This window comes from Acanthopagrus latus, chromosome 8 (assembly GCF_904848185.1).
Source record: "Acanthopagrus latus isolate v.2019 chromosome 8, fAcaLat1.1, whole genome shotgun sequence".
Classification (NCBI taxonomy): domain Eukaryota; kingdom Metazoa; phylum Chordata; class Actinopteri; order Spariformes; family Sparidae; genus Acanthopagrus; species Acanthopagrus latus.
In genome coordinates this window covers 1,451,865-1,475,846 of record NC_051046.1, presented here as the reverse complement: position 1 = coordinate 1,475,846, position 23,982 = coordinate 1,451,865, and the positions used below count along the sequence as shown (strand labels likewise).

The following is a 23,982-nucleotide window of genomic DNA, read 5'->3' as shown; positions in this document are numbered from 1 at the left end:
AGTGTGTCATATGTCAGCAGGATATTAACCGTTCAGGTGAATCAGGCCAATAAAACAATTGGCTGTTGTACCAATCTAACTCTGAGTTAGCAGGCAGCTGTTAGAGCAGTGGTCCAACACAACAGGAGGAAATAAAACCAATACAGCCGACACACCCTTTCACATACTTTAGTCAGGACCGAAGAATTCAGCCTCGCTGTTTACCAACGTTCCTCCTCTGCTCACTGAAAGAGAAAACTGTGAAAACCTCCATCTCATTTAATAGCTGCAGCTAAATTAGACTTAATCAGTTCACCTGGTTTTGTCTTGGGAGAACCGGCATGAGGTTGAGCTATAATTGGAAGTGGGTGAGAGAAAGAGACCGAGAGAGAAAATGACACATGAAGTGATAGAAAGCGGGGATAATGCAGAGGGAAACCAGCCATTCCCAACACCTCCGGAGTCATGAAGCACAGAGCACAGCAGCCGAGTTTGTCGAGTTCAATAATTAACTAACTGAAGTCAAATCTATTGAAAACCCGAGGTACAAAATTTGACCAGAAATCCATTAGACAAGATGATTTCCTTCAACTCAAAGTAAAACATAGACTCACTCTCCCTTCAGCCAAGGAAACATCATGCTGTGTCTTAATTTTGTACCTGTGCTGCCTGAATTATGTATATTAGCGTTCCAGATATCTTATCCAATAATTGATGTTCGCTCTACAAAAAGAGCTGGTCAGGCAAAAATAGACCCAGTGCTTAAGAGGAGCAGAGAGAAGATGGAAATAAATGGAAATCCATTATCCCGAAAAAACAAATGCACTCTGCTCCACAGGGATGTTGTTCAGAAAATGCACACTCAGAGAGAAAATTATATTTGACGTGCAGGAATGGATGAAGTCAGGTGACTCGCCAGACGACCCCGTTTTTGAAATGGTTGTTGGTTAAAATAAGATTCCAATTCCGTCAGTTAAGTCACGCACATCGGTTGGTGATAACTAGAGTGTGTACGTTTTCAGAACAACAGGCCATCGGAGCTACGAGTGTTTGTTTTTGGAATAACACGCCGTCGCACAAATGACCTTTCAGTCCGATGGGACATTTTTCAGAATGTTAATGAATCGGAATAATGGACCGTCGCAACAATGTCATGGCACCAGATCACAGCAGCTGCAGCAAAGTCAGAAGTTAATGCAGCTGCATCCTGTGCTGTTTGTGGTGATGGTGAACAACATATGGTGCACTTTCAATCAGCAACTAGTCATAAATTACCAGAAGCAGCAAACATTCGCTCCTTATGCACGTTTGAATTACTCAGATCACCTAGAACTTCTCTCAACCTCAGCTGAGTCACTGCACACCATTTGTTTGACTCTCCACCCAGAAACCTGGTGCGTTTTTTTTCATACCAAACATCTGGGTAGAGTTCAGCTCAAGTGTGCGACAGGTATGTGATCACCACCAATAAAACAGGAGAACAGAAAACTTGACTGATGCACGCAAACGCGCGCACACACACACACACACACACACACACACACACACACACACACACACACACACACACACACACACACACACACACACACACACACACACAGATAAGTTAATCAAACATCGCGGCGGTTACATTTCAGGTTCTTGTTTGCTCTGGAAACAGTTCATTACTTTCCACAATATGCAAATCTTTGTTAGGCTTCAACCTGACTGGACAAGTCAAACAATACCAGATCATCTTAAAAACAACTTTAGTGAAAGTCTGTAAATTGTGAGTTTGTCTAAACAAACTCAAACCTTTTAGTTTGAGCTGGTGTTCTGCCATCACGGTGGTTTGGACTGCACCTTACACTGGCTTTCAAGAAGTCAAGATGTTTGAATAGAAATAAAAGTCCTTACCAACAAAAACTAAAAGAAAAGACAAAATGCATCAATGTATAACTGTATCACTGCAATTTGGGTAATTATGCAAATGAACAATGTGACATCCTTAATTTTGTCGGCACCGTGAGCCCTCCACTTTCTGCAAGCTTAAATCTTCCAAAGCATGTCAGCTGTCTTATTATCTACAGACTGGTGTTCTGTATTGGTGCATCCACGGACACGATGAGTAGTTTGATCAAGAGAGATGTTACTGATTTTGAACCTTGTTAGCACAACATTAACTTTATGTTTAATAGCAGAGCATTCGGCTCAGTGAGCTAGTTAGTTTGTATTATCTGACTAGTTTGTCTCTCATTGCCAATTCGTATCTAAGGTGTCTGTTTCCACTCCAAATAAACCTTACGGGGTTGGTTGATTGTTCAAACTATTAATTAAACCTTTAGGTGCTGCCAGCGAAATGTGGCTTGTGGAAAACTTCAGAGTTTGACTGCAAGTTAAAATATGAAATTAATGGTCATAATTCTCTTTACTTTTACATAATATTGGTGAAGATGTCCATAAAAATGGATTAATAGATGACGTGGAGGCCAGAAGCATCCGACGTGCAGGACAGGGAGGCAGCCTTCAACCGTTCTGACATCCACATCACTCATTCATACCTAGTAATGCACACACCATCGGGCATCATCCCTCACATATCAAAACATTTTCTGTTTAGATGATTGTGTAAATGAAAAACCAGATCATGTTGAGGAAAAAAATGCTTTGGAAAATGCCTAGGTTTGTTCATGTTTTCAAGGTTAGACAAACTTTCAGAACCGTTTTGTGAAACCCGACACTAAAAGATTAAATCTAAGAGTACAAGATGAGCCACCAGCAGTGACACATCTTGTTTTTGCATTACGGGTTACTGCATTGTTCCGGTTTACACAAGAGTAGCTGAGCTGCAGCTGGATGAACACTCGAACACTTTAGGATAAACGTCAAGAACTGAACGGACCGTCAGAAACTGGAAGGACACAAAAGGATGTTGCTCGGCAATCAGGAACACTTTTTCCTCTTCTTTATAGTTGAGTACCAAAATAAATGTATAGAATAAACAAAAAGCTTGAGTCTTTGTTTAGGATAATGAAAGATAATCCTGTAAAATCAACCATGTACCGATGGAGACTCAGATGTTTCTATCACTGTTTCACCATCAGGACACAGCAGGTCTGAAACTGATCAGGTTCAGATGGCAGTGGTGGAAACAGTGATCCTGTACTGGAGTAAAAGTAGCAGCACCACAGTATTACCAAGTAATACTCCATAAACGTACATTGTAGGTGAAACTTGTTAATGATGAACTGTTAGTAAGAGTTTATCAGTTCTGTTGGGCTCCATCATTCCAGTGAAGCGATAACTTAATGCTACAGCGGTGACGCTCAACAAATTGTGTGTTTATCTTGTTGTAACAGTCACAAGAAGAGATCAACGGTGGAGGTGAATCGTTAACTCATGACATGCTGTTCTTGTTTAATGGTCAGATGAGCAGTATTACAGAGGAACAGCTGCTGACAAAGCTCTGCCAATTTGGTGATAAACATTTTATTTCCTGTCAAATCTTCATAATAAAACTCCTCCTGTGTATGGTAATTCAACAACTTAATATGAAGCAGACACAACTCCTGAAACATGGTGAAACAGCAACATACAGCAGAGGTCTAAAAGCACGATACTACTGAGAGCTGAGCACAGAATACTTTCTGGGGGAGATGGGGGTCATGACAGGTTGGCTGGAGTCATGCAACGTCATCACAGTTTGGAGCCAGTGCAGGAATAATGTGGCCCCACTGCAGAGGAGGTCCATCCCAGGTACAGCTCAGCACGGCGAAAACTGGGTAATCAAATTAGCGTGACACGGTTTGACTCAACCGGTGGAAAAGTGCCAACAGAGTCTTCCCAGGTTTTTGTGGAAGAATTGGACCGAGCCCTGAACTCAACCCCATCCAACTTAAAATCAACTGAAATCGTCATTGTGAATTGCGTATAAAGTACAGTCATTCACCTCTGTATGAGGTCAACCAAGACTTCTAAGTCTCCCAAACACCAACAGCAAACAACTGTGCTTCAGAGTAAGAATACAGAAAAGATTTTTCAGCTGTCAGACAAAAGTATTGGAAGTAAAAACACTACTGCTGCATGTCAGAAAAACAGCTTCATCAAGAATTGTGTTGGATAGTGTTGTAGTAATGAGTCCTAATCTTTTCTTGTACATCCTGTTCTCTCATTTCATGCTTCGAAAACCACAAAAGTGGTGTTGATCTGTGAAGATCATCTCGCTGAACAAAATGTGCAACTATCTCAAACGTGTGTTTGCCACAGAGCTTTTTTCTGCAATAATCCAAGTTTAAAAAATCCCATAGGCTTTTTGTTGAGGGAATCAGAGTGATGCTAACATCGCTAACGTCATCCCTACAGCGCTCTTTTTGGCCAAGACTCAGAGTTGGAGGTTCCATTCCTCGTGATGCTCAACAGCAGCTGAATATACACCAACACATTTTTCTGAGCGAAAAGAGAAAGTCCTGTAGCATTAGCAATGTGCTAATCACCAAACTGGGCACAAACTGGGTACAACTGGGAGGCTGAGACAGAAACAGACACATGAAGGTTTCACCAAGCTGACAGGCCAAAGCAAAACCTTCAATCTCCAGAGCCTCCTCCCTCTGGACTCTGAGTCTCTGCACCACGTACACAAAACCACAGCCACCAGCAGGACTGACAGCGGGCAGGCCAGAGACACACAAGAATGCTACGAGTCTAAAAGCAGCTCTTAATCTCACCCTCGAACCGAAGAACAGCAGCAGAGAGCCAGCTGGGCACACAGGAGGAGGACGGGCTCCTGGTAGCTGCTCGACAGCAGCGCTGGTGGTGGAGAGACGAGACGACTGTGCGAAACATAAATCAAGTACGGCCAGACAACCTATATCTGATTTACACTGTATTACAATGTGTGTTTGAGTTTGACACTTCAGTCTCTTTAGTTTTTATAAACATATGGATTAACCCTCTTCTTGCTTACCAGAGCAAAAAATAAAATAAAAAAGATAGAAATTATGCAGTGGAGGCAATCTGATAATTTGTGCTATCAAGCATTTCATTTTGAAAAAAATTTTTTAATTCTTAGCTGGCAGACACCTACTTCTACAAGCAAATCTGATTCAGTTATAACTGTGTAATATATCTAAAACAAGCCGATACAATAACTCAACTCAAAAGGTAGCAAGAACATGATAAATAATAGAGGTCATGATATCTTCCATAGCAGGAGAAAAAGAACACCAGAGACGTGGTAAATATGCTGAGAAATCCAGGTTGGTTACAGTCTTTTAAAGCCATCAAGATATCCATAACTCATTAATAAAAGAATGATAACAGACACTGAAGATTTATCCAGTGAGAATTCAACCTGGTGATTCAGACGTGAACTTTACCGTGTCAAGAAAGCAAGAATGAGGAAGATCTTTGGTCTGAGTAAATGATTACAAGGTGGAATTAAAATCCTAGGAAGTCAGTCGGCAACCTGAAACTGGTGCGATGCTGCTGACATGTCAACGTGCCGCCATGTGTGAAGACTGACGCTGCATTTAATTCTCCTGTTGGCTTGACTCAGTGTTATTCCTTAACTTTCTTTCTAGCATTATATTAAAAATGGCAGAACTGTGGTTGATTTGCATTCAAGTTAAACATCTGATGACTCTGTCTACGCCTGCAGTAAAATTAATAATCAGACAGTCATCTGTTCTAATGTTTGTTCTATAAGATATTAAAGATTGTTAAAAATGTCAGTCACAGAGTGAATGTTCCCATCAGGGCGGCAACTGATGATTAATTTCAATGCTAATCAATCCACAGATCAATTTATTGCCATCATTACATGACAACTATGAAACCCTGAAACCAACACATTTCTTTAGATTCAGTACATTTTCTGGAACCAGTATTCTGCATCAGTTTTGATAAACATTTGTAATTTGTAAGACGATACTTTAGATTTTTGCTGATCTCTGATTGACGGTTAACAATTTTTTAATTGTTCTTCTTAACAGCGATTATCTGAGCAGCTTTACTTCACGTTTCAATAATGCAAATGTTGATTAGTAGCAACCAGCAGACCACTGAAAACTACAGGAACTACAAAATGGTGCCTTTACTGTGAAGTTACGCTTGAAATCTTCAGCCTTTTCAAAGTCGTTTAGGCCGTTCATACATCATTTTTTAATGACCGTCACACCTCATGTGGTGCTTCTTTCTTGAAGATCTTTCTTTGAGCCTTTCTCCAGGAGCCCAGAGTATTTCATCATGACTTTAACCACTAGAGGGGACGCTGTCTTGTGATTCTGAGTAACCAGATAATGGGCACAAACCGAGGCCTTGTCTTAGCCGCAGTAAGCTCCTGTTGTAGCGTATAGAGGTCTCTCAGTCTGCTGTAGTTCTGCTGTTGACAAGCAGCTAATGAGCTTAGAGAAGCGAGTGAGCAGCCAGCCGCCACAGACCTGACCTGATCTCTCAGGACGCACCTGAATGGGACTGAAGGTCACAAAAGCAGCCTGGAGACCTGAAAATCAAAAGTGCAACAACCAACAACACAGGGAAAGATCACTCACTGTGAGTGTGAGTGGGAAAGTAATGACAACTTGTCCATGTGACTGCCAGCAGACCGTGTTGAAACAAGATATCCACAAGCTGCTCATTGCGTTTCTCCTTCACAGCTTCCCCCGGAGTAAATAAAGTCTCATCTTATGGCACATCAGGAAGAAAGTTATCAGTTGTATCTGTGATCAGTGTGTGAACAACTGTCAGCGTATGTGTGAGTAACACCCACTGCAGTCGCTAAACCAACTCACATTCTGCTGCCATTTTTTTAATGTTTTCAAGAAAAGATCTTACATGTTGCCTCTTTAAATGGTTCGTTAACAGGGACCAAGTCAATAAAATGTTTATTTTTGATCATTGGCCGAGCAAAACAAGACATCACCTTGTCCCCGTCCCTTAACTGTGACACCTTACTGACTAAATTTGATATAGATTCCAACTTTAAATGTGCAATATTTAAGATTACTTGTTGAAAATTATCAAAAATGATCCACAAAGTGCAAATAAATAAACTGCAGCTTTCATTTCATATCATGGTGCCTCTGTATTGTGTTGCATGCTAACCAGTTAGCGTTGGCCTGTCCCGGTCCAAAGCTCCTGTGCAAGCAATGTAATCACAAAGGCTGCACCCAAATGTCTGGACTTCATCCCACTTAGTCTTGGGACTGACTCTGAGGCAGTCCGCTTGAGCCTGCAGACTTCACTGATTTAATTATCCACAATTCATTGCAATATGGACGGGACACTGTAGGACTTTTCTTTTATGAATGGGTAAAACAATTACTTTATTAGTATATACTTCAGTTGTGCAGTCATGAATGCCCAACATTCTCACGCACTCGCAGACTTGATGTGATGACAGTGAACACAGGAGGGCTCTCAGTCCAAACCACTAGCTGAACGGCTAACTGAGCTAAAGCTACAGCGATGCAAGGATATGCTGACCCCAACTCTTACATATCACACCTTTAAACTGTCTTTTCCATAGGCAACATTGTACAAGGAATTTAGAAATCATGCACTATAAACTGAAATTAAGAAATAAGCAGTAGGAGTCTGAACATAAAGCGTTTTAGTGCTTTACTCGGGTAAGGAGGGCGTCAGTAGTTTTATCTTTCTCATCATTTTCTGGTGGTGTGTTGCCTAAACATGTCAGGACAACACTCACTACACCAGAAACCACAGTGACTGCTAATGGTGCTGCCCCGGGCTGCAGAGGGAGGCCACTGACAACCTTTTCCCAGGGGAGAGAAGCAGAGTCTCTCCAGACAAAATGGACATAAACTGTCCTGTCTGCCTCACATTAACGTTAGCTTCATAAAAGAAGCTCAAAGGACCAGGCTGAAGCCACACACAGTCACAGTTTAGCTGTCTGTCAGTCATATAGCTAATTACAGCGTATTTGCCGTTTAACGTTACGGTCTGAAATTACGTGAAACGCTGTAATTACCGAAAACACACAAAGCTAAAAAAAAAAATAGAAGAAAAGATAGAAAGAGTCAAGCAGCGGAAGGTTCGGTAACGGTTATCTGGGCTAACATCTCTCAGGCTACAACTGCTAGCAGAGTGACAACCGCCGTTAGCAAATAGTTAGCAGCCGTTATGAGAGCTAATCTGGTTAAACAAAGTTACCAGAGGCTGACACATCCCTAACACCGTGCAGTGGCCTGTGGCTCCGGACGGTTACACCTGCAGGCTGGCAAATACTGTGGCCAATTTAACGTTTAGCGGTTAGCTAACTTCCAGTCCAGATGCACGACGTCTTGTGCCTCCGAGCTGCGCTAATGATCTTCCAGTTTCACGTTATATTGTACCGTTAAATCGCTGCCAACGAGCGCGACAAAATCTTCAGGGTTCACCTATAATAACTGTGTCTTTTGGTTGATTCGGCTCGTAAAGTGTTCACCAAAGCAGCATCTATTTCGGTATGACCCAAATGGTCCTTCTGTTTATCAGCGTTCCGCTGCTCCAATTTGGTGTGATTAGGAGAGACGTTAAAGACGAGAAATGCGAGGCGACACGATTCAAAAACTTGATGGTGTTTTGGATGTCCAGAGACCTTGGTGGCATTTTATCATGCCGAACTGAGAAGTGGATCCTGTCGATTGTGATTTTGTATTTAAACTTGTTCCTAAACGCATGTCATGCTAAATATGGTCTCATCAGTAGAAAATTGCTGGATTTTTGACCGGCATTTAGCGTGACGTTTTCTCCTTACTAGCGAAGGCTAATCCTTGCAGCTAACATTAGCTGGTTCGTTCACCAGGCACACCCTGCTTTTTCCCTGCGACCACAGCACCCTGTCCCGCTATTTTACCTCTTTCTTGTCCTGGAGACACTCGAGCACCGCCAGGTTGTTGTTCCACGAATGTTTGGGGCAAAGCCGGGTCAGGTCCTCCCTGCACACCGCCTCCTCAGCCAACTTCCAGCCGGTAGAGCGCCTCCGAGTCAGCGAGGCCCCAGCGCCCAGGTTCCTCTCAGCGGCTCCCGGGATCACCGCGACCGGCCCCGGACCTCCGGCTGGATTCTGCGGGTTATTATCTTTAGCAGCAAGCTTGGCGACGATGTTGTTTTCTCCTTGAATTGGATGCACAGACGACAAGATGCACATCAGGAGCAGGAGCAGAGGAACACGTATACAGTCCGCCATCTTCACAGAGCCAGTCAGCCTGCTGCTGCCTTCACGAGCTGTCGGAAATATGGGACCTAGGAGTAAAGTTGCTCCCGATTTTTTTTTCTTTTTTTCTAGGATGTCAGTGGAAAGCTCATGAATAATTAACTTCTGCTCTGTGTCAGCCAATCACACACCGACATGGACACGTCATCTCCCGGCATTCCTTATTATTTTTAATGGAGGATTAATACATTTGATATGTTGATTCCAAACTTTTAAAACAGCTCACAAATCAAAACATAAAGTTTCATTAAAAACACAACAACAATAACTCTATAGTGCATCTTTAAGTACTTTACTTCAGGAAATGTAACTGGAAGAAAACAAAAACATTCTCAAACTGAAGTCAAAGAAAAGTGAATTAATTAACAGATTCTACAAGTTGTTGATTTATTTTCTTTTGACTGATCATGTGAACAGAGATGTTTTTCTTTCTTTTTCTTATTTCTCTTCTTATCTATTGTGACACAGCTGGTCCATCAGCCAGCATGAACTGGTAGAGTGTTTGCGTGTTGTACTTTTTTTTTTTTTTTCTAATACAGAACAATGCACAGTTCAATATTCAAGACATGACCCCCCTCGAAAAAAAAAGGGGGGGGGAAAGGGAAAGTGAAAAACATACATACAAAACCCAGCGAGATGATTCCCCGGACGACCCACTTCACCCTCACCACCCCCGAGTGCTAAGACCGATTCAGAAGGTCAGGAGGCTCCTTTTCCAGGAAGGCAAGCAGTGGTCGCCAGATCTTTTCAAATTTTTCAGTTCTGTTCGTTATAGAGTATCTGATCCTGTCCAGATGAGGGGCGTCTGTCAGGGTGGGCACCTCTTTTCCTTTCCAACACATCAGAATCAGCTTCTTAGCTGTGATCAGACCATATGACGACAGAAGTTGTTGTGTCACTCTTAAAGATCTCAACACGTCTGAAATACCCAATATTATTAGGACTGGTTCATTTGTATCTGTACTTTAAATATTCTTGAGAATAACTGAATATGTCAACACAGAGGCCATGCAGTTTGGCACACATGTCAAAACTGTGCAGCAGATCAGCTTCTGTAGACTCACTTATATCACATAGAGGTGAAATATCAGGAAAAATGTTGTGTAACTTCACTTTTGAATAATGGATATGTAGGACTTTGAATTGAACTAAGCGATGTCTAGCATTTAAAGAGCAGGCGGAGTGTTTGCAGACCAACAGATTACAGGAGCTTGTGTTTGTTTGACAGGCAGAAGAACTGGATCTTAAGAGAATATTTGAAGTCACATACGGACTCGTCAGTATTGTCAGGAGGAGCAGATCTTCAGATACAGGAACAGAGAAACAGCAATGAGGGCCGACTTCCACAGCAGTGTGTCAAAGAACATCCAGAGAAATACCACCACCCAAACTTTCCTTAGCAGAACATTTTGTTGTAAAGAGACATTAGTTCACCTGTCAGTGGTTCTAATGTTTTGACTGACTGGTGTAGATACAGTGTAGTTGTAATATCGTAGTTTAATCTACATATTTTGTTTGTTTTTATACATTTTTTTCTTGGTTCCTCTTATTTCTTATCTCTGTTTTATACATTTTGCTCTACTGTGACATTCCTGATCATGATAAGTTGAATGTAACATAACCAGATTTATCACTTGGTGATCAATAAAGTATTTATGATTCTGATTCAGTGTTCTCGTGTTGGGAAACTGACAAGTTTATGCCGGGTTTTTTTTTTTAGGCTCCATCATTGCATTTTCTTTAAAAAAAAAGTGCTAAATACAAAGCTTCTGTAGTTCGATCATCTTTCTACAGAAGTCTTTTCATCACTCATCACATTAATATTGTGAATTGTAAACCCCAAACTCACTTTTATCCGACACTGTGCAAATCTCACACAATCACTCTATAAAGCCATAAAACATCCAGACACATGAAAATCTGAAGGGATTTATCCACAGCAACATCAAACAGTCCACTCGTACAACTTTAATTAAAAATAAGTCATAATTTTTATTAACTTTGAAGTCGTACACAAACAGTTGGTAGCAAATATACATATATACAACTTCCTTTTGAAAGAAAAACAAGGAAAGTAAAATGTACAACAGCAGAGTCTTTTGGCACTTAATGTTTGGGTTCAGAGGAGGGTAACGATAAAAGAATCAAATCAGACCGAAGAGGATATAAACTGTGGTGATGGACTGCAGCAGGAGCCTTTTTTCTGTTTGACAAAAGTGAACATTAAAATCAAAACAAAATCCATCAGTGCTACAACCGACACACACAGAGCTGTGTGTCGCCACTTTCCTCCACAGCATCACTTCCATCCGACTAAAAACACCAGCTCACAGCCAAGAGGACAATCTGAGCATGACAGGACTCCAGTGGACACACCGACCGGATGTCAAACACTTTTACATGAATAATTTGGCCGTTGACTCATGTAAACACAACCTTATTACTGGGGGCATGTTGCAGCACAACCTGGTTAATAGAGCTACATTTCTCAATCTGTCCAATTATCAAACACCTGACACGGGCTTCATTTTGCTTCCTGTGCAGCTCAAAGATCACCGGATATAGAAACGAGGATGTTTGGTTCCAAAAAGATAAAATTAAATATGGTGTCCTCAGGTCGAACACTCCCAGTAATCAGGTTTTTTTGCGTGTCTAAACATACAGATAAAGGTTCAGCAGCATTTGAGTTTCCACACAGTTGTTCTCCGGGACTGTATCTGTTTTTTGTATTTCTTTAGTTTCAGTCCTTCTCGATCACTCCCACTTGTAGAGCTTCAGCATCTTCTCGGTGAGAGAGGCCAGGAAGTGCTCGCCGTTCACTGCAAATGGACTGATGTCCAACACCGGGAGGTCGGCCGGAAGCTTCTGCAGCAGAGAGCCACTGCCTGCATCCCACACCTGAGGAGGAGGAGGAGGAGGGAAACAAAAACATTCAGGAGAAGATGAGACAGAAGTGGAGGGATTTAGTTATATGGCAACTTTTGTCTCTTTCAAATTAAAATGTTAAAAAATAAAATGTGTTTTAAAAAATTGTACCAGGCAGGTTTGAGCTCTTTGTAGTGAGAAATCAGCCACCAAAATAATCTTTCATCTTCTAATTAAATTTACATCAAGTCTCTCAGGTATGTTCTCTGAATTAAATTACAAAAGGTTATTATGGTCTCTGCAAAATGGCCCCCCAAAATAGTTAAATCTTGAATATAATAAAACTGAATTATGAAAAAAGATTTTTTAACAAAATTAAACTCAAATATAACAAACATTTCTTTGTTTTTTCATCAGGACTGAGGCTGAAACACTGTGCTGACAGCCTTTGGTCACACACACCAACAGGACTCACCATGGTCGAGTTGGAGGCTTCGTCCCCGGCGCAGACAAGCGTCCCGCCTCCATCTGGACTCCGGAACACGGCGTTCTTGGTGAGCAGCTTGCAGGATGATCCGGCGCTGAACGTCTGCACCGGAGAGCAGGAGCAGCTGGGCAGCTGACTCGAGTCCTGCTGAGGCGTCCTGTTCAGAGCCATGAGGACGCAGCGCAGAGACGGGTTGGAACGTCCTGCAGGAGAGACGGGACATTTCATACAGGAAACTCACTCAACTGACCTCAACACTCAGATAATAATCTGAGTCTGCACTGAAGTTCAGGTCACAACAAGCAACAATGATCTGACTCCAACCACGACTAAACAATAGACATTTCAGACAGCATCCACATGAGAGACGGGGCTGATCACACAATTAGACGCCAGATCATCATTCTGGTGAAGATCATTGTGTCTCGTATTCAGGGATTCTGGTTTCTCACCTGGCCTGTAGGTGACCAGACAGTGTCGGCTCTCCGTTTCCACTTGGATGTCAGTGCAGCCGGCCGTCTCCAGCGGCAGGACATGCGGTCTGTACGTGGTCTCGCTGACCTGCTCCCAGAAACACCCGCCCTCCAGAGAGCCGGCGATCAGCCCACCACAGGGAAACGAGCTGGATGCTGCCCGTGGGACGTAGCACAGAGACGCCACTGGACACCTGGAGAGATCCGCAAGTTATAGCATTCAGGATAAAGCAAGACCAGTGATCCCCATGTGACCCTGCGAAAACCAGACTGAAACCAGCACATATTTTTGACCTTCACTTCACACTGTGTGTGTGTGTGTGTGTGTGTGTGTGTGTGTGTGTACCTGGAGCGTAGCGGCTGCAGCTCCTGGACGTGTGTGCTGGTGTCTCTGGTGTCGTAGACGAGCACGGAGCCGTTGCTCAGTCCTGCATAGACGTAGTTGCTGTTGTCCAAACACCAGCAGCAGCTCCACACAGGTTTACCTGCATTATAGGTCTGAACCACCGTGTTGGTCAGCAGACTGTAAAACACACACACACAAATTATCAAATTATACTATAAATAATTCTGGTTATGTCTGTGTATACAGAGACTTCGGAGGAGGGAGGTGTGACTCTTCACTGGTCTCATAATTTGGTTTGAATATGATTCACCTGTCAACCATTCGAATGCACAGCGATGCTCAGTGCATCTTAATGGCTCTTCTCTCAACGTTTAATACAGCCAGTCAGAAATCTGAACTTCCTCTTCATGTTCAAAGTCCATTAAAAAAAAAAAAAATCAGACAACATAAAAGCTGCATCTCCTCAATACGAGAATCTGTGTGACCCACGTCAGCACATAAATCCATCTGCAGTACGTTACGCGGTGCAGTGATCCACCGAGATGTTGTATCTCAGACATGTGTACCTGAATGTGGTGAACATCACCACCATGACGGCTGCACACACCTCTCGTCATGGTACATCTACACAGGGTCTGTCATTTCTACGCTTCCCATTCATTCTCTGTGCAGTCATGCAATGCATTCTGGTCGTGTCGCCAGCTTCCAATTTGCATAAAGTTCAGATCTCGGCTACTAAATTCAAATCAGGGGCACCCAGTGCGGCTCGCTGCCTGTGGAATCTCCAGAAGAATTACAAAACTAATTCTAAGTTTAGAAGTGAGTCGCAAAATTGGTCAGGTTTTAAATCTCGGAGCAGACAGCAAGAGAGTTGATTTCATTCAATCAGGTTCAGCCAGTGAATCTTAGCGTGGTTGACTGACGTCTTAGCCTGTGTTGGTCAAGCGTGCAGAGCTGGGAGGTGGTGCGAGCCAAAAAAGCTGAGTCAAAAAAACGCGTACCATCAGAGTAAGATGGAGGCAACAACAGCCCCTCAATTACTGGCTGATTAGCTGGGCTCTCTGCATTCTTTATGGCTGCAGACGTTACCTCAGGGGTAAAAACGGCAGATGTGGTTCCTCAAAATTGTTGTTCTACAAAAGCATTTAGTCGTTTGCGAGGCAGATTTATATAAGCGGTGCGTCTTGTCCAGTTTGTAGTTCACAGCAAGTGCAGAAAATCTGTCGCCAGATGTTCGCTCAAACTATTCTCCTTCGGACATATCTCCAGAGAGCAACATGAGCCGACTGTCCATTACAACTTTACAGTGCAGCCGAAGCCTGAAAATCAATTATCAATAGGCTATACATTTGTGTGTGTGTGTGTACCTGGTCAGTTTGATGGTGTTGTCCAGAGCAGCAGATAGCAGCAGACTGTCGTTCTGTCTGTTGAAGGACAGACCTCGGATCTGTTTACTGTGGATGGGAACGTACTGACTCGCCTTCATGTTGACGACGCTCACCTTCTTCACCCCACAACCTGAAGGAGGAGACAGAGAGGTGACCGGTGAGAGTGCATCACAAATACACGGTGACAATGAACGTCTGCCTAAAGAATCACACCATGATCTGTGTAATTCATGTCAGTCTACATCGAGTGTTTCACAGAGTTTGGGGTAAGCTGTTGTGATGGCACTACAGCAAAGGTAGAGTGTCATTAACATCTACGGGTCATCCTCTGAGAGTCAGATGTTCTGTGTGCAATCAAATTGTCATTTTCAAACCAACAGTCACACAAAAACTAAACCAAGAGACTCTAAGCAACATGATGCGTTTCTACAGCATCTGAGGAACAAGACGACGATTAAGCTGATAACAAAGACGTACTAATAACTAGTCATGGACAGTGTGAGATTTACTGCCTCCACTGTACCAACTGTAGTGTTGTGACCTGACAAAGAATCCACACAACAATTCTGGACCAAATATGTGCCGAAGAATTGAGAGAACGACTCCCAGGGCTCCTGAAAAGGTTGCTGGGTTCATGGAAATGTTCCAGAAAGTAAATCAAGCCATCAAACTATCTCACGTCTCTCACACATGTACGAAAATCACCTGACATTTCCAAACTGATAATCATAATATATCACCGCTGTCAAACTAGAATGGAACATTAGTCTATGTCTCGCTCAGTAAGTGCTTTAGCAATATATCCGCCTAACCTCCTGGCAGATTCTGTTCATGGGCACCGAGTGCACAGGCAGGGTCCACATGGGTCGGCAGTACATACTGCATTTGATTTATTGATTTCTATCACAATGTCAAGAGGATTTCTACAAATGACAAGAAATGCTCAACCCAAACTTTAGGTTTCATAGCATTCTGTCCAGAGGTTTTGCTGCTAACAAGTCCAAAGGAAGAAGGAAGTGCGTCTCACCAGGCACCAGTGTGGAGTGAGGTGAAGGCTGCGATGCCAACAGGCAGCTGAGAGGTTCACAGTAGGATAAAACCCTGGAGCCTCCGGTCTGGGACACCAGCACCGCCTTGGAAAAACTGTACTGTGCTGTCCTGGAGCCGTCTGCCCTATGAGAAAGACCGAGGACGAGCGAGGTCGATGCTGAGGAGGAGGACGAGGAGGAGGGAAATGAGTTTCTACCAGCCTGAGCCATCAGAGCCCTCAGCTCCTACACAGAGGGAGAGGAAACAAGGGAAGGTTTTACCAGGGAGGAGGTCAACAGATTCATCTCCTGAGACCTGAATAAGGACATTCGTGAGAAGGACATCAAGATGATCACTTTGTCAGTGCTTAATTATAAACAGTTTATTAATTATGCTTAAAGAATGCAAGTTTCTCCAGATAATCATTTAGAAACTTGAGTTCAAGTCAAAACAAGGAAACGGATTTAACATTTATAAACATTGTATTTTTTAAAGAAAAGTTCTGATATGTAATGCACACAGGTCATGACATGAAAGACAAGAAGTTGTAAAATTATTTTTAGATCATTTCATCTGTAAATTAATGATTCTGTTTCATTAGTCTGCCTTTAAATCAGACACAAGTACATCGATCAAAGAACTAACTGATAACAGACATCATTATTTCCACAACATTCCCTTTAATCACAACTACAAACTGTAAAAAGTTTCAGGAAATGGGAAAAGACACAGAAGTCACTGATACCTGCAGCTCCTGTTGTGCTTGTCCATATTTGTTGGTGACCACCTGCAGTGTCAGTTTGTATTGAGCTGATTCCAGTTCAGCCTTCCTCCTCAGAGACTGCTCCTGCTCCAGAGACCTACACACAAATGTTTTCCTTTTTATTTAGTCCAATGGTCTTTATATAACTTGATAGATGTACAAAGTTGGTATAAACCTGCCATTGTCCAACTATTTCCATGGAATTCTCCGTCCACTATCTGCACGTTATTATGTTGAAAATTCACTCAACAACCTCCAAACCTGCAATCTAAACACTGAAAACAGCAAGTTAACCCAAAACTGACCTGGTTGCTGACATGAGAGCAGCTTTTACGTTTCCTTTCACAGGAATTTAGTCACTGTAATGCCAGGACTCGCCTCAATATGCAAACCAAGTTTAACCTGATGCCATTTTTCAGCGGCACCTGCGCTGCATCTTGGGATTAACCCCAAAACAACTGTGACTGTGATGAAGCTGGGACGTTGTGTAAAACGTAAATAACAGAATACAATGATTTGCAAATCCTTTACAAGCAGCAGCCCCAGACTTCCCTTTCCCCAGCCACGTCGGCTAACTCTGGGGAATCCCCAGGCGCTCCCAGGCCAGAGAAGAGATAGAATCCCTCCACCTGGTCCTGGGTCTGCCCCTCGCTCTCCTCCCAGTCGGACGTGCCAGGAACGCCTCCCTAGGAAGGCGCCCTGATGGCATCCTCGTCAGATGCCTGAACCACCTCAACTGGCTCCTTTCCACGCAGAGCAACAACTTATATTCAATTCAATACACTAAAAAAACAAGATATTTAATGTGCAAACTGATCAACTTTGTTTTTTGCAAATATTCACTCAATTTGACTTTGATGCCTGCAACACATTCAAAAAGAGCTGGGAAAGCAGCATGTTTACCACTGTGTTACATCACCTTTTCTTCAGACAACACTCAATAAGCGTGTGTGAACAGAGGATACTAACTGTTGAAGCTTTGTAGGTGGAATTTTTTCCCCATTCTTGCTTGATGTACGACTTCAGTTGCTCAGCAGACCGTGGTCTCCACTGTCGTATTTTGCGCTCCATAATGCGCCACACATTTCCAGTGGGAGACAGGTCTGGACCGCAGGCAGGCCAGACTAGTATCTGCATTCTTTTACTACGAAGCCACGCTGTTGTAACACGTGCAGAATGTGGCTTGGCATCGTCTTGCTAAAATAAACAGGGGTGTCCCTGACGTTGTATGGATGGCAGCATATGTTGCACAGATGTACAAGTTACCCATGATGCCACGGGCACTACACCTCCATACCATCACAGGTGTTGGCTTTTGAACTTTGAGCTGATAGCAATCTGGATGGTCCTTTTCCTCTTTGGCCTGGAGGACACGACGGCCATGATTTCCAAAAACTATTTGAAATGTGGACTCGTCAGATCACATCACACTTTTCCACTGTTCGTCAGTCCATCTCCGATGAGCTCGGGCCCGAGAGTCCGGCTGTGATTCTGGGTGTTGTTGATATATGGCTTTCACTTTGCAAGGTAGAGTTTTAAATTGCGCTTGTAGATTGTTAACTGACAGTGGCTTTCTGAAGCGTTCCTGTGGTAATATCCTTGACAGAATGATGTCAGTTTCTGATGCAGTGCCTCCTGAGGGATCGAAGGTCACAGGCAGTCAATGTTGGTATTTGGCCTCGAGATTTCTCCAGATTCTCTGAATCTTTACTAAATATTATGGACTGTAGATGATGAAATCCCTAAATTCCTTGCAATTGCACATTGAGAAACATTGTTCTTAAACTGTTAGACTATTTGCTCATGCAGTTGGTCACACAGTGGTGAACCTCGGCCCATCCTTGCCTGTTAATGACTGAGCCTTTTTTGGGATGCTCCTTTTATAACCAATCATGAGTGTCACCTGTTTCCAGTCAACCTGTTCACCTGTGCAATGTTCCAAACAGGTGTTTTATGAGGTTTCCTCAACCTCACAGTCTTTTGTTGCCGCTGTCCCAGCTTTTTTGGAATGTGTTGCATCAAATTCAAAATGAGTGAATAATATAAAGTATCAAGTTCACCAGTTTGAACATTGAATATCTTGTCTTTGTAGTGTAATTAAATTGCATACAAGATGAAAAGTATTTGCAAATCACAGTATTCTGATTCTATTTACGTTTTACACAAAGTCCCAACTTCATTGGAATTGGGGTTTGTATCATTAGACATCACTGCAACATGGTTACAGCACATCACTAAACTAGTTGGGTTTTAAACAATGTGAAAACTTAAGTCACGCTGGTATTTATCCATGAACCACAAAAGGTTTGCCAACCAGCTTTCAGTGCCAGAGGAGTCAGGGTGGGATATTTATTCTAGCAGTTATAGACATCAACTCTTTCACAGACATTTAAGCAAACTGAAATTAAAACCTCCAACCAGCTTATGAGTCCAACAGATCCAGTCTGTTGGCAGTAAAGCAGACAAATCATCACTCACTTCTTTAAGCTTTCCTGCTCAGAGTTGTCCAGAGCTCTCAGCTTTGGAGCGTACAGCCGCACGATGTCTGACTGCTTCGCTTTCTTGTTGCACTAAAGACAAACAACAAAAACAAGTCATCATCAAACTCCAGGTGTGAGAAGCAGAATATACCTCCTGAGAGAGAAACAAAGGGCCGATTCAACTTCCAGTTAAAATACAGCAACCCTGCTGACCTGTGGACATTTAGCATCTGGTCCCTGAGCTTTCAACCAGCGCTGGATGCACATGAAGCCGAAGAGGTGTCCGCAGCGAAGAGCGGACAATCTGTGCTCGCCCGCTGTCGTCCATGCCTCGAAGCAGATGGTGCAGTTGTCGCCCTCTCCCTCCTCGCTTTGTGCTAGCTGGACGGAAGCTGAGGCCACAGGGACCGGCTAAAGGTGGACATGTAGAGTTTTACAGTACTGATACACTGTAAATATGATTTAAAATATCATACTGGCTGATTTATTTCAATGCATCTATTACCCAAGACATAACAATGCAAGTCAATGATTTATGAAGCTTTGTACGAAACAAAACAGGACTGAAAGGAAAACAAGCTTACCGACAGGCTAAAATGCTCCAGTAATAACTGGTGCAGTAATAAGCAGATCCTCATTTGCTAACTTTTATCTACTGTCTTGTCATATTTTACACTCATAAATGAGCGCTGTTTTGTGTTAAAAACAAAAAGCCTGGTGTGCAAGGTGACACCAGTGTTAAAAGTGTATTAGCTGGAAGGAAAATTTCAACACTGCAGTAAACCTTGTATCAAAACCAGAGACTGACTGAATGTTACCTGGATGACTTGATTTTGTGCTTCGGTCCTCTCACCGTCTGCAGCCGAACTGGAGTCTGAACAAAGAGGGGGAAAAAAGAAATCACACTGGAGTCTCTGAACACAACACAGACTCTGCTCTGGTCTGTGAAACCAGAGAACGACATGAAGTAAACGTTGTGCAGACTCACTGGTTGGACCAGCTTCCTGTGGTTCTGTGTGTTGGTTGGAGACATTGAGGCGAGGACTCGCCGGCAGCACAGGGTTGATTGGCTCCACAGCAGCAGGTGGGCCTTCTTCAGCCCCCTCCTCTTCATCAGACTCACTCACCTCAGTGGTGCTGCCGGACTCCGGTTCAGCCACACTGGCAGCTGGTGCTCGGAGCAGAAAGTCTGGAAAGCCTCTGGAAGGCGCTGCAGTCTGGCTGGGGTAGTGCACTCTGAGGCCCTGCCTGGAACAGAAAACACAAATCTAATATCTCAGGCTTACAGTCAACTGAATTTAAAGAATAACAAATCAGAGACAACTCTCATCTGGGGATTAACATCTGTCCTGAGGGATCTGAATACAAGTGGAGCTCCAACTACAGGTGTCAAAGTCCTAAAGACGCACTGGGGACTTAACTGTGCAAAATAGCTACAACAAAGTTATTCAGGCCTTGTTGAAAATGCACTGTTGAATACAACACATGCAGTTGCTCCTTCCCTTGTAAAAAGTGTTAGTTGTCACTTTTTGTGCAAACTTGTCCATTTGTTCCATTGATGTACGAGTTGAACTGCATATTGAGCAGGTAAGTGAGGTCCGATCACAAGTGGTGACTCGGGCAGTGTTAATGTCAGGTGGGAACTGATGGGAGTGTCGACGAAATCATTCAAGTCCTGTTTGTTGGGGAGTTTACTGTGGTGATGTGTTTAATTAGAGAATACCTGTAACCTGTAGAGGTGGGTAAAATTATTCATTCACCGTTCAAATTCCTGCCTGAATCGATTCAGAGGATTTTCTGAATCGATTCAGGCATGCAGCGCTGCTGAAACACAGTCGGAGCTGCGGAGGCGGGTAGCCGATGTCTGACGCTCGCGGGTAGCACTCTCCGGGGAGAGAGGGGGGTTCAGTGTCAACGTTTTACCCCCTTGTGTCTAGCAGGAGGGACCGCGGTTGTGTCTATGTTTATGTCAGACAAAACTGTACCATGCAGTCCCAGAAACAATGACACTTTCTCATATTAATTATGGTTGCACTATTTTATAACTAAACACAACATGTGCCTTTGTTTACATTTCAATTCGAACTAGAACTTCATAGAGGAAAGATTTATAATTTAAGATTACTTTTTAAAATTTAAAAATCATCAACAGGTACTCCAGTGAATTATTTGTTTATTATGGAATCAGTATCGAAGCATTTAAATCAATATTAAATCAAATTGATATTGAATCGTATTGCGAGGATCTTAACAATACCCGGCCCTAGTAAACTGGTGAACCGACAGGTACAGAACAGATCTGAGTCGCCATGCAAAGGGAGGGGGGTCTGCTCTTTGTGGAGTGTGAACAGCAGGGGGTGGGGGCACACGTCTAGCACTTTGATCAGATGAGGTGTCGATGTCCTTTAATTAACTGGTGTTAAGCAAATGTGTATCTGCAGGGCAAGGTTTAGGAGACAGACGGCAATCAACTTTTACGACTGGAGATCAGAGGGCTCTTCCCACACGTCACTCCAAATGTGCATTTTCTTCCCCAGGAGTAAAGCTGTTCAGGAAGGCTGGTAATGCCAGGTATGAGTTCCTTCTTGGAAACACTTAAGAAAAATGAATAAGCCTTTTTAGTGGATTCATTCTGGGTACCTGAGCCTCCTCCGTATGGGCTGAGCAGCTGAAGGTGTGGCTGCAGAGCTGCCAACTGCTCTCTGACTGAATGCCCATGTGGCAGGAAGCCTGGGCGGTACGCGAGCTGCCATCTGTCCTCCATCATTGTCATCCTCATCATCCTCGTCTACCTCAGTGCTGCTGCTGGAGTCTGAGATCACATGTGGGGCATTAGTGTCCTCAGCTGAGGCAGCAACCGCTGGCTGTCGGCTGCCTCTTCCCCGCATCTCCACTGGGGAGTCCACCTCCATGGCCTCCATCTGCACCGTGGGAAAGAACGCAGGTTAGGTGGTCTGATCTTAGTGATGATGCTCGGCCAGCGTATTTCAGTTTACCCCCCTCCCTACTGTGCATTTCACATGTCTGAAGGTTTCAATCCAACTCAGCCAATAAAAATACTACAACTTAGTATAAGTTATCAATTCCCAGAAAAGATTCATTTTAAGATTAATATTTTTCTGTGATGTGTTGTGGTGCATTTTTAATTGTAATTCATTTGTTTTACAGAGCAGTTTTGTATTGATCATTATATATAAATGGCTGTGGATCCAAAATCTAATTTTGTTCATATTTAGTGAATGTACCGATAGTAACTGTATTCAGTGTTGTCAAAATACCACAATCAAGTCATCTGGTCGAAAATATGATATTTGATTTTGTAGCACTCCTTGCATTTATGTAGTGCTTTTGAAAAGAGTACAAAATATTAAGGAATCTTTTCTTTATCGTGATAAAGTGTAAAAAATACTGAGTTATTATATCAAGTCCCGATGTCTCAGCCTTATGATGGACTGATCGATCAGCCCTTCAGCTGTAAGAGCACCACTGCAGGGGACAAACTTATCCTTGTTTACTTCTGTACAATGAACATTAAGGATGCAAAATCACATCAATATAATTAACTAAAGGTTCACAGGCATTCATTACTCAGCTGTTTTTTTTTAAATGGCTTATACTTTAATACCTTATCAGATGGCCTCATAGTGGAGCCGCACGTTGCTCCAACTAGCTGCACAAAGTTAAAAGTTACACAATCTGCACGTTTGTGCTAACTAGCGAGCTAACGTTAATGTCCGTTGGTACAGTGTATAATATCAGAGGTGACAGCTCCCCCCTGCAGAGAATAAGTGTCTCTGACTGTCAAACTGCCCTCATCATGTATTGATTTATCAGTTATCTGTGACGCTAACTCCCCGTGTCCTCCGGGGACAGGTCTCGCGTTCTTCGGCTAAGCTCCGAACTAGAGACCGAGGTCGCCGAGGCCTCCAAGCAAAACAGAGCCAACAGTAGCTCCTTGAATGTAACAGTGACTGATGTAGCCGTGGTTTAGGATATAGTTTCTTATCACTCGAGTAACGCCATGTATTGACACAGGAAAAAAAGCCTCCGTTCTCTTTTATGGCCCCATGGTAACCACGGACGCTTTAGCTAAAACCAGCTAGCATTTGAGAGGCTGTGATGCTTTGAACGCGCGTTTAACACCTTAAATCGCGCTGATATGAAAGTCAGTGAATAACAAACCAGTGCTGATATTAACTTGTGTTGATGCTGCGGCTCGTAACACCTCAGAGCTCAGTCGGGACGGCTGGCTGGTTCCCGATGCTAGCTCGTTAGCTACCAGACGGGCTGTAGCAGCAGCCGCAGCAGCACTCACCTACCTGTGTGGAAGAGAAGGTCTAATGGCCGCTGGTCCCGCTCTGGAAATCAACAGAAGGTAAAAACATGACTCCTAAAACAGTCACAACACACGCCTGGCTGTGGCGGGTCTACAGCTTACTGCCAGTTCATGTACGAGCGTGAATTTTAAGGCGGTCAGGGATCGAATCTCCCGGCGCCAGTTCACTGTGCCCGCCCCATCCTGCCGTGACGTCACCGCGGATGTTCCTCTTCTTCTTCGTTGGTACGGCAGACTTGACGCTACGTCGGCGCGTTGCTGCCCTCTACTGTTCGTTTAGAGTGGTGCATGTTTTAATCAATCTCAAAATCATTGGGTTTTAACATTAAATCCCTGAAATAATTTCTGTGGGTTTTGACTTTTCCTTTACTGTGTTATCAAACATTTTTGTGCATGTTAAAAGAAATGCTTCTCTGTTCTGATTCGACTGTGAAGTGTAATAGTGTAATATGCAGCAGTGGAAGCAAACATGACAGTTGTGGTGGAACTGATTCACTATTTTGTTTTATAGCATAAAGCAATCAATTGGCAAAATAAGCATTATTTGTGTCATTGTGCAACAGTAATATTAATATTATAAAAAAATGTAATAACATAAGTTGAACTGGGGTGTTTGCTGTCATCTGTGTTTGTGTTCCCT

At 43.1% G+C, this 23,982-nt stretch overlaps 2 protein-coding genes across 4 annotated transcripts in view; both read right to left on the bottom strand.

Annotated features, from left to right (window-relative positions):
- Positions 1–9,340, bottom strand: part of glg1a (golgi glycoprotein 1a) — a 31,864-nt gene extending 22,524 nt beyond the window's left edge. Inside the window, exon 1 of one of the 2 annotated variants that reach the window (XM_037106887.1) lies at positions 8,816–9,340. In XM_037106887.1, the coding sequence (XP_036962782.1) occupies positions 8,816–9,148 (333 nt within the window). In that variant the 5' untranslated portion in view covers positions 9,149–9,340. The remainder of the gene's footprint in view (positions 1–8,815) is intronic. The other variant, XM_037106888.1, reaches the window with a different exon arrangement.
- Positions 9,341–11,142: 1,802 nt separating this feature from the next.
- On the bottom strand, positions 11,143–23,553 carry rfwd3 (ring finger and WD repeat domain 3). Of its 2 annotated transcripts, none has more exons than XM_037107950.1 (13): positions 23,322–23,553; positions 21,647–21,927; positions 19,995–20,254; positions 19,825–19,880; positions 19,220–19,417; positions 19,005–19,096; positions 16,509–16,623; positions 15,762–16,008; positions 14,714–14,864; positions 13,347–13,523; positions 12,980–13,194; positions 12,516–12,730; positions 11,143–12,073 (listed from the first exon to the last, which is right to left on the bottom strand). In XM_037107950.1, exons 2-13 carry the CDS (start codon positions 21,925–21,927, stop codon positions 11,930–11,932), a joined length of 2,151 nt encoding a protein of 716 aa, XP_036963845.1. In that variant the 5' UTR covers positions 23,322–23,553; the 3' UTR covers positions 11,143–11,929. The 2 variants fall into 2 exon arrangements, with proteins under 2 accessions (XP_036963845.1, XP_036963844.1); XM_037107949.1 differs by having other exon boundaries at positions 23,326–23,551.
- Positions 23,554–23,982: the final 429 nt, after the last annotated feature.

Bases quoted from the DNA above. Each gene is read 5' to 3' on its own strand.
- rfwd3 (XM_037107950.1), bottom strand. From the start codon at position 21,927: ATGGAGGCCATGGAGGTGGACTCCCCAGTGGAGATGCGGGGAAGAGGC. The intron at 19,097-19,219 runs GTCAGCAGGGTT...GTTTGTCTTTAG, and splicing joins CAGATGCTAAATGTCCACAG to TGCAACAAGAAAGCGAAGCA. The intron at 12,731-12,979 runs GTGAGAAACCAG...TCTCTCCTGCAG, and splicing joins TCTGGTCACCTACAGGCCAG to GACGTTCCAACCCGTCTCTG.